General features: G+C 39.7%; 1 protein-coding gene across 2 annotated transcripts in view; it reads right to left on the bottom strand.

Moving 5' to 3' along the window:
* Positions 1-16997, bottom strand: part of sh3pxd2ab (SH3 and PX domains 2Ab) — a 50867-nt gene that overhangs the window by 10938 nt on the left and 22932 nt on the right. For both annotated transcript variants that reach the window (XM_044373100.1, XM_044373101.1), the window contains exon 7: positions 10682-10810. In XM_044373100.1, the coding sequence (XP_044229035.1) occupies positions 10682-10810 (129 nt within the window). The remainder of the gene's footprint in view (positions 1-10681; positions 10811-16997) is intronic.

Below are 16997 nucleotides of genomic sequence, written 5' to 3'. Positions count from 1 at the left end.
GGATAGAAGTGTTCCATCACACTTTCACAGCTGGTCCAAACCTCCAGCGTACATTTTCCTTGAGAAATGGTGTGATTTGAGGTGGTTTAGTTGCACACAATTAAAAGAAACAGAAATCTGTTTTAATTATCTCCTTCATTTTGTGTCATGTATTCCAATCAGACAGGTAGCAATTAAAGGCATATGTAGATTAAAAGGGATAATTATTGGAGTTTACTGTAGATAGAGGTGTAATTTTTTGGAGTTTCACACTTTTTTTAACGCTTAATTATGCTGAATCTATCGGATGTGGAGAAAATTATTCTGTTAAGTCTGAGAGAATTTGAAAAATGACAATACACAACATTTCACACCTGGTGGATCATGACATCTTATCTCTCAGCAAAACAAAAAAAAAAAAAAAAAAAAAAAAACAGAGGGGAAATATAAAAACTCTGCCAACACTGAACAATTCTTCAACCTGCTGTTTTATCCCAACATCATGACTTTCACTACAATATATTCATTTCTGCAATAATGCCCTTAGGATTTGCTATCAGGTCAGAGAGTTTTATATTGTTATGGTTATAAAAAACGAATAATTGTGTAATGCTGGCAATCCAAAGTTTTGATGACTACCATAACTGAATCAAATTGTCCCCTGGCTGTATTCCTATCTGTCCACCAAACATAGTTGGAATCTAGATGCATTCGAGATATCCTGCTGACAGACTGAATGCATGACTTTCGAAGCAAAGGCAATAACAAAGAAAAATCTGTCCAAGCCTTTAAGTTATACACGCAATCTCTGTGATTCATTTGAAGGGTGATTTGTTGAAATGATGAAACTTGCTAAGCTACACAACAGAAAATATCATCAGCTGTACAGTGGAGCTATTTTGCATAGAGTTAGGGTGGGTCCAGCTTGGAGAAAGCCTATGCTGTTAGTGCCTGGCTCTGAGCACCATGCTGGATAGGGTTCAAGGACATAACAAGCCATGTAATGTGCTCAGTCTTTGCACCAAAAGCTGTGGCTTGAACAAAACACCAATAAATCAGACAGAGCAGCACGCTGCAAAAAAAAAAAAAAAATGGTGGTCTACATCATTCAGAACCAAAGGACTCACAATATAGACTTTTTCTTTCCACACTGGAGTTAAAAGCTTGTGGGGTAATGATGCTTGGTACTACAAAGAAGATTTAAGTATTGTTAACTTTAGTTTGACATTAACTACACTGATATCCTCATTTTAAACGAGTTAGCTAAACCTACATTTTGCAATATTTTATCAAGTCACTGAAAACATCTAAAAAATATTGAAGGGCAACATCACCAACATTAATGGTACATTAAATTAAACTGACCATTATAGCACAGCTTGGCAAGAGTAAAAATACCTGCATGAACTCAATATAGAAAAAAACCTTACGTTTGAAAATTGCCAGTTTCACACCAACATGTCATTTGCACTTCAGCAAACTTACACTTGTACAAATGTAAGCAAATACAAGACTAAGGTGTAGGAATGTGCTTTAATTGAGAGCACTTGACTAAAAGTCTGAATATACATACGCAGCAAAGACACACGGTCACTTTAAAGGCCTGAGTAAATATGTGCTGTTATTGATGGCTGGAGCTGTCTTGCCTGTATTTTTCAACCATCCTACCATATGGCAGGTGCTTAGGCTGAGTTCACTGAACCTCAAAATCAGCAAAAAAAGTACTTTTAAAAACACATACATATTACGCAAGTGCTGATTTCCTGGCCATTGCAGGTTTATAACAGACAGGTTGCATAATATGCATTATATGTAATGTAGAAAAAAAACCACTTCTAAACGAGGAACCTGCTTCATGTCTGTCATCGCATGCATTCATTCACAGAGTGACTGCAAGTCAATCTTGCACAAAACCAGCTCCATATATGGGAAACACAAGGTGTCAAAAATCAACATTTAAAAAACTCTTTGGTGGATATTAATTCATTCAGGAACGACAAACAACTTAAACAAACTCTGACGTGAAGAAACGGCACACAGTATACTGAGCAAGAGACTTGAAATATTTCTATTCATTCTATCGAGAATCGATTGAATATATTTGCATATACTAAACTAAGTGGGAATTTGGGATTAATGGTTTACTTCATTCTGATACATTTGATTGCTATTGGACTACATTTCCCAGATTCCATCTCTGTAGCACATGAGTTGTGTCTTCAGTGAGTGAGTCTAGTGGCTGGTGACTGATGACTGCTAAACCCCAACACAAACAGGCCGAACTGCTGCTGGAGAGTAAATAAGCAAATTCTGCACCAGCAGCTCTGTGAAATAGGTAAATATGTATAGTGATGGCCTGAAAGAGATTCATTATTAGCCTATATAGTTTAAGCTACTATTAATGGAAAAAAGACAGCAACATCTTATGTAGCCCCAACAAGTTAACAACAACCTAACCAGGTTCACTTAAGGTGGACTGACCTATAACGTGTACCGGCTAGTTTTGCGCAGCATCTCCCCCCACCCCACCCCCATTGTAATGAGATGTGCGCCCTTGCCTTATTCTGTGATAACATTTGCTGAATATTTCTCCGTAGGGACTGTGATTCTTAATTTCTGGAAAATGTCGACTTCATATTTTGACAGGGTTATCATTTGTGCATTCTTTATGATTACACGGACCTTAAACTGACATCATTACAAAAGAAACAGCTGTTTTGTGGGTCTCCTGCTGCCAACAGAGCAAATTTGCAGAATTACATCATGTCAAACATTTTGATAATTTCTATTAACTAAGCCTACAGAGTTTTCATAAATTAATCTTCATTTTATCACTGTATGACCTAATAGCCTTCAACCTTGTATCTCCAGGTTTAAGATCTCTGTTGTCAGACATGAGGGATTGCATGTAACATCACAAAGACACAAAATGACCTCACAACAATGACTCCTAACAGTAAAAATTTTAACAGTGAGGTGAGTGAATTCAGCTGTTGAAAGGTGCAATAACATATAATGGAAATAAGATTGGGAGAGGAACATGCTCTCTCTTCTTCATTTATGGATGGCAGGGATTATCTATACAGCTGTGGGAGGAACAAAAGTGAACGAAGCATACTTTCAAACCTAGAAATCTGTGTGTGGGTGTGAATGTGTGTTTTAGTACGAGTGCACATGTATCTGTGCATTCGTTTGATTTTGATCCACCAACTGTCTTGGCTCCCACAGCACAGAGTGCAGCTTGTATCTTTATCTGAACTTGTGTTTCATCTTTAAATGTTTTTGATCAGTCTCTGTCACAACCTGTCTCTCCCCACATCCCTCTGCCTTGCTATCATTGTCAGGAAAAGCTAAAAATCTTGGGAAACTGCTGCAAAGTTTCAATCACAAAGGGAAACAAGACTAGATCACATCCTAATATATGGCTGGCCGTGTATGAAACGCTAGAGGGCTTTTCATTTATGTTGCCTGGTTACCATCAGACAAGGACATCGCGTCAAGTTTAAGTTTATTTATTTGTATAGCACTTTTACAACAGTAGTTGTAACTCAAGGTGCTATACACATAAGAAAAACATGAAAATACATTGTACCAGATTTTAGATGCAGACTATATGATGCTATTGTGAGAAGGGTTGAGTTTGAGTCTGAAATGTAAAAATAGCTGTGATACATACATAGTCATCATATGTGGTTGTGAAAAAAAAGTGACATATTAACAGTCCTACAGCAAAAATTACAACAGCTTAATCTCCGCCTTGCTGTCGGTTGCTCTTTATACATCCATGGTCGGTTGGTGCAAAATGCATTCTGGGATACTTAGCTTCTGTGGCCTTTGGCCAGCTTTAGCCAGCTTTGGCCAACCTATGGTGTTACTTCATCACTGTCAGTCAGTGAGTCAGTAATGGACAGATGCGTTATGGGGTTGGCCTTGTTGTTGCGGTCCAGCCAAAAAGATCATAGCCAAATGCTGACTAGCAATACACTTCACTAAACATTATTCAATATTACGATTATAGCTCCTTAGTCAACATCTTGAGTAAATCAAAAAGCTTTTAAAATAAGGTTACTTTTTTAACCCCACTGTTTTGGGGGTCAGTGGTTGCATAAGACAATAGCTAACCCACAACCCTCTGGTGGAGATCTCATATAACACCATTGCACCATAGGATCATGACCACAGATATCGACCTCAAATGTCACAGCCTTGGAAAGAAAGAAACCAAACAGTTTGTCTTGACAACACTGTTGTATTGCACTACAAGGAAAAACTGGATGTTTTAGGCAGACCAGAGGGCAAGTTGTAACTAAGTTTATGTGTAATGTAGCCTGCTGTGAGGTGCAAAGCTCTGGTCGTTTGAAGTTCAATGGCTGCTTGATTCCAATTATTTCAGTAATAAAAAAAGAAAATGATGTCAGCCTAATTTAGACAGCATGAAACATACAATCCAGATTTAACCAACAATGAGCAACACATTTTAAAGACCATTTGATTTTATAATGAAGAAAGATTGATGTTGGTTATGCAAGTTGAAAGTTTTGCAGCTATTTGATAATGCAAGATGGAAAAATGCTACTGAGGTAGATATTTCTGAAAGGAGAAAGCAAGACATGTGAATAGATGCTTAGTCCAGACTTTTGATGGTGCTGCCCTCGTAGCCTCATTCACCCTATATTCTACCTGTGCAAGTAAAGATACAGTACAGCAGATAGACCTATAATGAGAGTGAGCAACATTTCTGAACTCTATTTGTCTCTCATACAGTACCTGCCATCTGGAAACTCTATCAGCTTTAAGACCCAGGGTTCATTTTTACTGTAATCAACAACAGATTCTCAGCTGCAACAAGAAACTAAACTTTCATTTTAGGGGTTTTTCCTAAAGTGACTGGATGACTTATAAAACAAAACTGCAATCTATGTATGCAATCAATCAGTCTGATACCTGGCAACTGCATATATAACACAGCGTGACATTGCAATGAATTGCCTTAATGCCTTAATGTCATACTCACCTACATATTTATCATCGAGACTTAGACCTGAGGCTGTACTAAAGTTGTTTTGTGCTTTAGGAGTAACTGACAAAAGATATTCTACACATGAATATGAGAACCACAGATTCAGCAGCAAGCGGAGGCTTTTTTTTTCATGGCCTGAAATGATGAGGAATGCAGTGGCTCAGCAGTCTTGCAGATATCTGACACCACTGTTGAGTAGAGCAGGAGAAAACTCCATTCATTTCCAGCTTCTGTATTTATTAACAGTAGATCTAGTATCAAAGCACAAGGGGGAAGGTATCCAGCCCTATACACACACTTCCAGTTTTCATAAAACACTGGGTTTCAATTACCTGTGGGCCGGGTATGAGGGGGGGAGGCGAAAACGGCACAAAACGACTTTCAAGAGCTAATGTTGACCTAAGGAACAACCTTGACTCCCTCCCAGCCTCTGAAAGGATCCCCTCATAGTATGAACGAAGCTATAGCCCACAGTTTGTGTGCACTCTAGGCTCCACTGATTTGGAGACACAGCAACCCTTGAGTGTGTGAAAGCCCACCCCTTAAAATACTGGTTTAACTCAATGGTCAGTTCTTGAGTGACAGAAAGGCACCTTTTTGGCTCCACAAGCTGATTTCTGTACACTATTACTGCCACAATTTGTGCATGTGAATACTGTTCTTACTTCTGTTAATCTCTTCTGTCAGTATCGCTCTGTGACGACATTCAAAAGAACGGGGCGATAAGGTTGAAATGCTATACTATACAATACTAAGCCCCCATCTGAGTTTCCATATCTAAAAATATAGGATAAGGTTAATTTCATGAGACGCTCATTAGTACTTTCTATGGTGAGCTAAAAGAATGTGGAGGATGGGGATTACTATGAGTGGATAATGTGTCTTCCATCTGCTCCTGCAACTTCTGCTTAAAAAAGACATTCAACTCTTGGCAAGCTTTCTGTGTCGTGTCTTTGGTGGTTCATTGACAAGAGTTATAAGGTTTTTCCTTCTTTATACAAGAAAACATGCTCTTGCTGAAACTGCAAATACCAGATTGGGAAACTGACAGTTTGAGCACAAGGAGGCTCAACACTAAACTGGGCTTTAATCCTTCTTCATATCAGAGACAGAATCCTTGCAGCAGCCAATACACATGATGCTGTCACGCTGGCAGGAACGATTGCTGATAAATTCTGCAAAGGAATTGTAGTTGAATCAAAACAGCTTTTGTGTGCTATTAACTAAGTATAAGACAAAGTCATTTCTAATACGATGAATGAGGAGCAGCATGTGTGTTCCAGGTGAAACAATAACTATAGATCAAGGGCTACAATAAGCTTCACAGCCCTCTATTTGTTTTTGTCTGTCAATGAGAGCCCAAAGAGACTAAGAGTCTACAGCCATGTTTACCCTCTTGATTTAGCATGTTAGCATTCTGACGTGCAAATTATCAATGATGGGAATGTCATTATTATTGAAGGTATTTGGTCATAAACCAAAAGTATAGTGCATATTAAAAATTTGACCTGATGATGTCACTAGATGTAAAAGTTAAGGGATCACCAAAATGATTCATACTGAGGGAACATGTAACAAATTATATGGCAATCCATCCAATAGTTGTTGAGGTATTTCACTAAAAACCACAAATGTCAACCTGCTGGTGGCGCTAGAAGAAAGGTAAAGGGATCATCAAAGTCAGCAGACTTCATCATCAAGGGACCATGAATGTCTAAAAAAAATTAATGGCAATCCATCTGATAGTTGTTGAGATATTTAAGGCTCGACCAAATGTTGCACTGACCAACACTGCCATCACTAGCATGGCTAAAAACAATAAAAAGCTGCACAAATAATCTGAAGAAATCCAAGACATAAACTAAGTTGTAGTTTTTGATCTTGGAGTTGACTCCGTTACTGGATAATTCATAACCTCTCTGAGCAAGCTCCTGCTGATATGAGCTCTAAGATCAACTTGTTTCCAGCCTGAAGACCAAGGCCTGAGACTATTGTAGGGGTATATTTTTTCCATTTGAAAGTAAAGCAGACATCCTGCACATCCATCATGCCATGCTGACGGCCAGACCTGCTTAATCTGCCAGTATTTCACTCCTGTAGTTTCTTTGGGCTTTCAGCCAGGCAGTCGGACATCACCTGTGGGATACCCCTGTTACCTTCCAGCTTTTCTACAGCTCAGATTTAGCAAAGAAACATAAGTGTTCAAGAAGGTAGAAAAGGGCCATTTTATAAGCATGAGAGAACTGTCTTGTTAAGTGACTCTTCATCCAATTTCACTCACTCCACCCTGCTTAAGTAAGCTGGGTGGAGCAGTGGAGATACATACTGCACATGGGTGGTGCCAGTGGGTCTTGGGGGAGCCTGAGGGGCTGACGGATCTGAGCTGGCCTCTCCAAAACAGAGAGGCAATCCTGGAGTTCATTTGTAATTCATAAAGGCTGATCTAGACTTGGAATGGAGACAAGTTAAACCCATGCTGGTCCATAGGGAGAGATTTGCTACACAGGACTGGGCACAACATGCATAGGGCTGACCTTGAGATGTAGGCAATCCGGCTGCAATATAAGTACAATATTTCCAGAAGTGACTGCAAATTATTTTTTCCTTCCGTACATACTATTCCATTAGAGGGCAAAGTTTAAACCAGCATCTGAACTGAGTAACAAGGCTGCTAGCTTAGCTTTGGTTAACATCTCTCCAATATAGTGTAAACTGAGGAGGCATCCTGGAGGATCCATTAAGCCATTATAATGAACCAACCTCTCTGAACCACTAACTTTGGCAGGAAATGGGTTTTTCCATTTTCTCCATGAGTTTCTCCTGCACTACTCTCTCCTCCTGAGCCAGCAACTCCCCCTGGCAAACTCTCATAAAACAGACAAATAAAATAGCTGCAATCATGCAGAGGGAGTGAGGACAGAATTAATAATTGTAAAATTTGCAGCACAGTTTTTGACAATACTTAGTTGAAATTTTTCTAACATTTTCATATTGCTCCTTTAGACTGAGCATTTATTTCCTGAGTTTTAGCTAACAGGAATTTGTGTGTTTTTAAGTATTATTCCAGGGAAACTAAATGCTACATCATAACATCAAGCAGCCATTGGTCTTTCCTGTTGATGTACTGCATGCTGCACCTACTTCAAACACAACCAACTAAAATAACAATCATTATTAACCATACTGTACCAATTGAAACAAAGGCCACGACACAAACTGTATCAAGCCAGTGCAACGGAAAATACTGCCTTGGCTTGAGACAGCAGGCTGGAAAAGTGGAGAAAGCTGAGCTCGCTTATAGGTCTGACCTAGATTCACTGCCCTGTCAAAGGCATATATTATCTAATCCAAGGTAAGAAAAACTTGATAACTGCGCTGGGCAGCACAGCCACAGCAGGACTCCTGTTGATGGACTACGGTGAATGACAGAAATCAGACGGAGATGAAGTTCTCCATTCATAGATCTATCACTGTCATACCTTTATGCAACAAATCTCATACAAAACAAGCTACATGCACACAATGCTGATACAAAATTACATTGCAATATGACAGTGTACAGAGATTTTCCACTCAATGCATTGAAAAACCCTAGTCCATGCTAGTTTAAATGTGCATGGCTTTAAAGGAAAATGTGTGTGTCACTGACTGTAGCTCAGAGCTCCATAAAAATCCACACAACGCTTTTATCATTACAAATGCAAAAGACACCTTTTAGTACCTCTAGCTCAGCACATTTACCACTTAGCTCTTTAATTCGCAGATCAATCTGTCAGAAACCATTAAAAGGTTTGTACTTATCCTGCTAGGGAATAGATGCTAAATGAAATGAGCTCTGAAATCTTCTTAGCACACACCTGGTCTTGTTAGTATTGGCAAAGGGATAAGGAGTGATGTCACCCAGCCAAATGCAGCAGCTTTAGCCTACTTCCATTGCAGGAGGTGTTGAGATTTCAGTTAAATGCTAGCTGTGCTGCTGGAAACAGTCTCCATAGCAAGATGTAAAGGGGGGCTTGTATTTACTTCTGATATCTCTGAAAGTGTCCGTTAGTGTATAATAAAACTGTCAAATGGCCTTAAGATGTGTTTTAAGAAGCCTGGAGTCTACTGTTTTGCTTTAACCTCATGACAAATGCAACCAAACCAGAGATGAATGAATGATCTGAACTGAGAGTGGCAACAAAATATTGCTTGCATCAGAGAAGAGAATGAAACAAAGCAATAATAAATATGGAAACTAAGCTACAGAAATAACACCGAAGCCTGGAAATCATACTCATAATGAGACCATTGAAGTGCATGAGTTTCACATTCTGCATGGATCATCAACACACAGCTCAGCCGCCATAACCTTGCACAGTGGTCAGCTGAAATACAAAAGTGAAGGGGCCTCTACTTAAAAGCACAGGACCATGCAATTCAAGTTCATACATGTGCTTTGAGGAGAGCTCTCATATAAGGCCCCTGATAAAAGGACTTCAAGGTGTTGGAATATCCGCCTCACTGTGGCTCCCCATTGGGTTGAAATCCTACTGGAGCAGAGAGTGAAAACAAATACATGAACCCGAAGGCAGGACATGTGACACTTCAAAGTGTTCCTGCTCTATGGACCCTCTTCCTTAAGGCCAGTGTGGCATGGCATTTCACTCACACCCATCATGAAACCCAAGTCCAATTGCCTTCCTGGTCACCGTTTCCTCCTCCATCTCTCTTTCCCCGTCCTCCCTCTGAAGAACACATGAGTCCCATTACTGTTTTACTGTCTCACCACACCATTAAAACTGAATGTCAGACCCTGTTACTGGGCCCATACCTCTCCAGTCACTTGTGTGCCTCATATGACAAATTATCTTTGAAACAAAAGTGATTCGTGCAGGTGCTTTTAAGCTGCTTAGACATGGGTTCAGCAAAAATTGACGGTTTTAATAATAAATAACATATATACATATACAACTACCATATAACGAGCTTTTATGCTGTTCTGCTGTCTTAAAATATACAAAAACTATTTTAACCAGCTTTCATTTTCACTGCATTTCAAACAGATATATTGTATTTAATTTGATTCATATACATTTGCCTTTTTGTGTGTGTTAAGATCTTGGTAGCAACTATTCCCAGAATATCATGAAGTTGTGCTTCATGTCAGCATGCTACTGCCTCATTAAACATTCAGTATTGTCAAACTGAATGACATATACCCTAAAACATGGTCTTGGCCTTGTTTGCTAGCTTTTTCCAGCGGTTTAACAGCTGACTAAGGACTCTCTGCAGCTGGCATTTGTAAATCCGGCATGTCTTGCTGGCTTTCCATTAAAGTGAGGTGGAATAATTAATACGAGTCTGGAAGACATTCCTCTTGCTAGAGGCAACATTCTGGACCCCAGCCTAAACCAACAGTGGGAAAAAACAGAGCTGACTGCAGGCCAAAGTGAGCCTCCAGATGGGGCTAAGTTACAGCTAGCAAGCTGTGGACAAAGGAGGTGAGAGGGTTGAGATAGGGAAACTGCCAGGGCAGAAAGTTTGAGGAACCAGGAGAGAAAGACTGGATCATGAAAATGTGTTTGTTTCAGTCCTCTGTGTTTGGCTGACAGCATAAACAATGCATGTCGTGTGTATGTTTTGCTGTCTGTCCATTCTTGCTCAACATGTTTTTGTCGTGCATTTGTTTTGGTTACTCACCACTCTCGCTCTTTTCAATGACGTCCACCACCTCACCCGCTTGAAGGCTGATTTCTGCAGGCTCTTGTTTCTCGTAGCTGGACACCACCACATACTGTTCCAGGAGCATGGGATCCGAAGCATCCAGACCTGGAGTTGATGGGAAAAAACATGCTGTCAGCCAGCTGCCAGCCATAGGTCCCCGAGAACGACTGCTGGGCACTCGTTGTGCCATAGGCCAATTTGTCAGTAGAGCTCAGCCAATCACAATATTCACAGGGCTCAGTGCATCTTCCTGGGTGTCTAGCCATAGAGATACATCCCCCTCCAGCCCAACATCAAGGGCAACGGAGATGCTGAAAGTCTAGAAAAAGAACCTCCTTCCAAAAAGTGAAGGATCAGGCGGTCAACTGCAGAAAATCCATTCTGTGTTACAGAAAGGGCCTCATCCTCATTGTCCAACAAAGCTGAAACCAGATCAGTAGATGATGGTAGAAACATTAACACAGTGGGAATGAGAGCCACAACCAGAAAGCAGAAGAAGCCGTAGCAGTGAGAGAAAAGTGTGCTAAAGCCAGTTGAGGACAGGACAGTAGAATGGAAGAAAGAAATGGTTTCCCTTGGAAAATAAACCATCTGCTAAAAAGCCTCCTTCTCCTCAGTTGGGGCTGGAGCTGGAGGAAGAGTAGGGGGTTGTGTACGCCAATCATAAGAGTCGGCACTAGAGGCCTTAAATAGAACCAGATGAAGGGGCTGGAGCTGTGCTCAGAGGGATGGCCCTCTGTCTCCATGAAACACTAGAGCTCTGACTACAGCGTGCAGCCCAGCCAATGGAAACCTTCCTTTCTCTACTTCACTGGGTTAACCATATAAGCACTAGCAGTGACTTAGTTCTTTCACAGTTTGTGCTTATTTTCATAATTTGATCTCATCCATTACTTAACCAGAGTATTTTTCACTTTAACTAAATACAGGAATATCTTCTTAAGACAGAACCAGATGTTTTTATTTGTGAAGATACTTCAGATAAAGAACATCCCAGTCCCAGATACATCACAAACATCCACAACATTTTCCCCCCACATGATTAACTGAGCCCGGCTGAAACCTTAATCATGAAAAATCCTTAAAAACAAGCGTAGCTGAATGAACTAAAGCACATCTAACAAGCGTCAGCTGGAATCCAGACACAACCCCAGCTGACATTCAGTTCACACATTAACAACAGCTTCTGCCGAACCATTGAGTTCAAAGCTCCTAACAGAAGGAGGTTACTGTATGCACACACTTTAGATTAAATCTCTTTATCCAAATATTGTTGCTGCTTATGTACTGGATATTTCCTCCAGTTGATGTGACAATGTACTTTTATGGTTTATGTTTGAATAAAAGTAAAGGATCTTCAAACATAGTAGAGATCACAATTTCTATTTATAGTCACAGTGCTCGATACGCTGATTTTTACCAACTGCCATCAGTTACCATAGTAAGTGAAAAGAAAATTTAAATATGTGAACTCTTGACTCACATGATAAACAAATATTTCTAGAAAAAAATAATGTCACAAGGAGAAGAGAAAAGTCAAGTTAGTCCAAATAAAACATTTTCTGGAAAGAGGAAATACGCTTCATCCTGAGGATGGAAAAATAAGAATAGTTCAGTCCAATAGATGGAAGGTTTGAGGCTTAGATAAGAAATGATTGAGACAGTTTGGATTAAGCTGCCATTTCTGCAAAGAGCTGACCTGACAGTCCCCCAGACTAGAGATTAACATTTCTCTAAATCAGGATAATATTTTGCATTCAATTTGGGAACCGAATTTGAAATGTCAAGGAGCTAATAACTTATGAAGATGAACTAAGCACCATTAGCATCTCAGATTTTAAAACTGCCAAAGAGTCTGACACTGGATTACTGCGGTCACGTTCACATTATTTGTGCAAGATGTTTTGTCAGACCACAAAGTTGGGTGCAGAAACATTGGAAAGAACATATTATTTAAATTCTGGGTACAACCTTCTTGTTCTTCAAAGCACAATATGACAGCATTTATTTTAGTTACGGCATACAGCGGTATTTCTTTTGACACAATTCTTGGAAATTTATGGTTGAGTGGTTTGTTTTAACTCACTGATCAATTAACACTGATTACTAGGGTCGACTCAGCAAGGACATGACTGCCGCGATGTTATAACTATTACAGGATTTTTTTGCCACTAATAAAAGTGAAAAAGTAGTAGTAGTAAAATGTTGTAGGCTGCAAAGATGGTAAAGGTATGAGACAAAGTATGGGAATCTGAGTGCATGTAAATCAATTTCCCAGCTTATGGTCCTAGCTTGTCTAGATTTACAGATTTATTAGTATGCACAACATTATCAGAGTGCATTTTAAATTAGCTACTCCTTACTTTTTCATGACCAGTAATTTTGACTCTATTCGACTACCCACCTGTATAAGAGACGCAACAAACTGCAACACCGTGGATTTATTTCCTTACTTAATGCTGAATTAGGCCATGAAATAAAATAATAACCTGTCTGAAACCCAATTTTACACATGCTATCTTCGACATTGTCTTATCAAAAACATCACACGTCAACAATATGATTTCAAGACAGATGGACATAAAACCCAGCACGTTGTGATCTCATAAAACCATAATTTATGTCAAATGATGTAAACTGAGGTATCCGAAACCCACAATTAACTACTGCCGATGTTTAACAGTAAATCTGAGACCTGAGGTGAGTGAATAAAGACTTTGTCAGCAAAGTCAATAGGCCTGAAAAACAAAAGCTAATATTTCAGCATTGTTCAGGAAATGAAATGTTTTGCAACAGCAGGAAGATAGAGCCAGCACAAGAGCACGTGTGAGAAAAAGGAGGTGAAACAGCTTCGGACAGGATAGGTCTAATTTCAGATGAACTCTGTGCAAGGAGTATAAAACGAGCTGTATAAATTTCTGTGTACATATCGAGGTTTTAATGAAACGCATCAGCAAGTGTTATAGAGTGTGCAAGCTTGGATGTGTGTTTTTGTTTATATATGTGTATTATATGTGTATGCACAGTGCAGACCATAAGAATTTATGGGCTTTGAAAAGAAAAGTATTTTCTTCTTGGCTTCCATCAGATAGCCCTATTAGCCACTCATTGTGTTTATATCTCTCCTCACTCAGATTTATACATGTGCTTCCTGCTCCCACCCCTGCACTCCCAGACGTCCTAACTCCATCCAACCTTCCGCCCCACCCCCACTCACCCATCATCAGCTCCATCCAAAGATGATGACAGTTGGAAACTTTGCAATAATTCATCACCAAGAGGAGGAAACCAGGGAGTCGAGGAATTTTATTTTGTGAGAGATTTTTTTGGGATCAAGCTTTTTAGCTGATAGCATAGTTGGCATTAGCTGTTATTTCACGGTGCCATAATTTGAACCCCGGGGTAACTTTATGAGAGCAGATTTGGGTTGAGAGGAGCAACATTTGGCAAAGTGCAATGCCTTTGTTTGGCTCATCAGCAGCAGATGTGCAGTTGGATTAGAAAAGGACACAGGACTGCTGTTCAATGTAGTACAGATGTACTCATGTCATTGAATCAGTATGTGGCCCTGAGGGAGAAGGGGCAGACCACAAACAAATAGTACAGAAACTTTCCCCAAAATCATCTTACAGTAAGGCAGCCTTTACAAGCCTGATAAAAGCTGTTAAATATCTTGGTATGTTCAATTGATCTCAGTATTTTAGGTCCAGCATCAATGTTACGAAAGCAAAGAGCACCATAAAAGTAGATGCAAATATTTCAAGGCTCCCTGTGGAGTTTTGTTGTTGTTGTTGTTGTTGTTGTTGTTGTTGTTGTTGTTGTAAACAAACAAAGTTATGTTTACATTCACTGTTTCTGACCAAAATGCATTGTGTGCTTTTTCCTTATAAAATATTTGCAGAGCCAAGATTTGTCAGAATTTGAAACCTCCATGTTTGCTTGCTAACAATCTTCTTCCTTGCCTTTGCTGGTGTATTGCTACATTTCTTGTAACATTACCACCGCCACCTGTCAATCAGTTGAATACATAAAACCATCACAGGACTGTGAATCATGTTACCCACATGCACCTGAATGTGCATCCTTGTGCACATGCACACAACACTCGCTCGTAAAAACATTGCTTCATAACACTACTGGACGTACGAAACTCCATAGCAATATGTCCTCAAAATTAAACGACCAAATACGTCGTATGATCATGCACTTCAGAACACATAGGAGCGTTTTCTAATATTGCACCTCTATAGGCAGTAATTGACAGGACAACGTATTTGTCAGTGCTTTCCAAACCGTTACAAATCACTATTAAAAAATAAAGATGTTTGATGATGTGACACTGCTGTGGTTAAGGTCTGATTAGGTTTAGACACAAAAACCACTTAGTTAGTTTTAGGGAAAGATCATGGTTTGAGTTAAAATGATCACTTTGTTAAGATTTGAGAAACATGATGTGGGTTAAGTTACTACTTCCTCAAAGTTTGGCGACCTTTGTCGTCATGGCAATAGTAAACACCACAGGGTTAAAGTTAGGGGACGATCATAGCTACGGTTTTTAAAAAACTGTCCTGTCTCGTGGTTGGGAATGGAAAATAAACAGTGGTCTCCTGCAGAAAAGTCCAAAGTCCACCTTTTGCAACCATCCACCCAACCCGCCACCTCCGAATGAGAAAAATTGTCAACTTATATAGACGTCATCTGAACTGCACCACTTCTCAAGGTAATGATTACTACGGCCGCTTGATGGCATCCATCACTCAAACGTAACTGTAAGTTGTTTTTGGCTGACTGACATTACAACCTACTGTGTCGTTTTTCGTGGGAGGACAGGCTCCTCCATAGGGTACCTTTAACTTCAGTAGTTCCCGTTACACTGGGTGTTTTGGAGGGTTTTGAGGGTTTAGAAGGAAACTGTTAAAAGGGTATTCCACTGATTTAGCATTGCACTCATATAGCATTGTTGGACTCGCGATGGACAGCTTTTAAAAAAGTATCAAAACTCATGCAGCAGAACCAGAGATATCTTTTTTATTCCATACAGTCTTCTTCTATCTTATAACCTGGGGCCTACATTACCCACAATGCAACTCGACTTAATTCACTCAACTGAACAGACTTGGTTGTATTATGCTAGTAGCAGCTAGCTTCAAGCAGACATGAGGAGTGGGATACAGAGGTCTGGTCTAAATCCACAACACCAGATTGTTTTTCATTTTCAAACTTGTGGACTTCCACCCCAACCGACGTTCAGTCGATCAGTTGAGGTAATTTACTGTATCAGACTTTGCACAGCTCCTTTTGGATACACAAAAGGCTTTATAAAACTTTTTTCATATATAATAGTAGTAATAATAGCAGTGGTACTCCAGAAAAAAATATAAATATACTTTGTGTACCACATGTTCCTGTAGAAACTCTGACGCCTTCAACATTTGACAACTAGTATGTGAAGAAAAAGCAAGTGAATTAAAGACCATAACTTATCCCTAAGACTTTAGTGACACCCTGTATAAAATTACCAAAAATTATTCATTAATTTGATTTCTGCACACATTCATTACAGATTTTTTCTGGCTTGAGCTCGGTGTTTTGAGCAAGAAGCTTAAGTGCTGCATCCGGAGTGGGAGGGTTTCCAGGATGGAATCCACTGTGACAAACGGTCACTTATCAGAAACAGAGCGGCCTGTATTGGATCTGCTCCATGATGTAGGGGGCAGAGTTTCAAAACTGCCTGTGTTGAAGCTCTGCTTTGACTGTATGCTAACTTTATAGTTATGTTAAAGTGGACGGCAATATTCTCAACTTTAGCGATATCTACCAAAAAAAGCAAAAATGCACATTTGATTTAAACCTGGTTTAACCCACAAAATGAATCTTTCTGATACTGTAAGACTCATCATTGTGCAAAAGCCCAAAAAGGCAGGAATTCGCTATTCAATAGCTGTTCATTGAGAATGAAGCTGCTGAAACACAGTTCAGTTGTTAAAGTGATTTCGGAGCACTCATTTGCCTTAATGATTTCCTATGCCAATTTAAAATCTTATCCATCTGCAAACACAAACAAACACACGGACCTCTTGACCCACCCACCATCTCTCAAACTCGGTTAACCATTTGTATCCCACAAAGCATGCACACACACACACACGCATACCCACATACAGTATGTAAACACCCACAAAAACACAACCTCATGCACACATACACACACCCTATAGGACTCCAGAGACCTGCAGCTCAAATAAAGACAGCAAGTCTGCACACATTTATTTAACCTTTATTTAACCAGGAA

The sequence above is a fragment of the Thunnus albacares genome, chromosome 14 (assembly GCF_914725855.1).
Source record: "Thunnus albacares chromosome 14, fThuAlb1.1, whole genome shotgun sequence".
NCBI classification, from domain to species: Eukaryota; Metazoa; Chordata; class Actinopteri; order Scombriformes; family Scombridae; genus Thunnus; species Thunnus albacares.
Note: the sequence above shows the minus strand (reverse complement) of the source record. Positions and strands in the feature narration are given on the sequence as shown.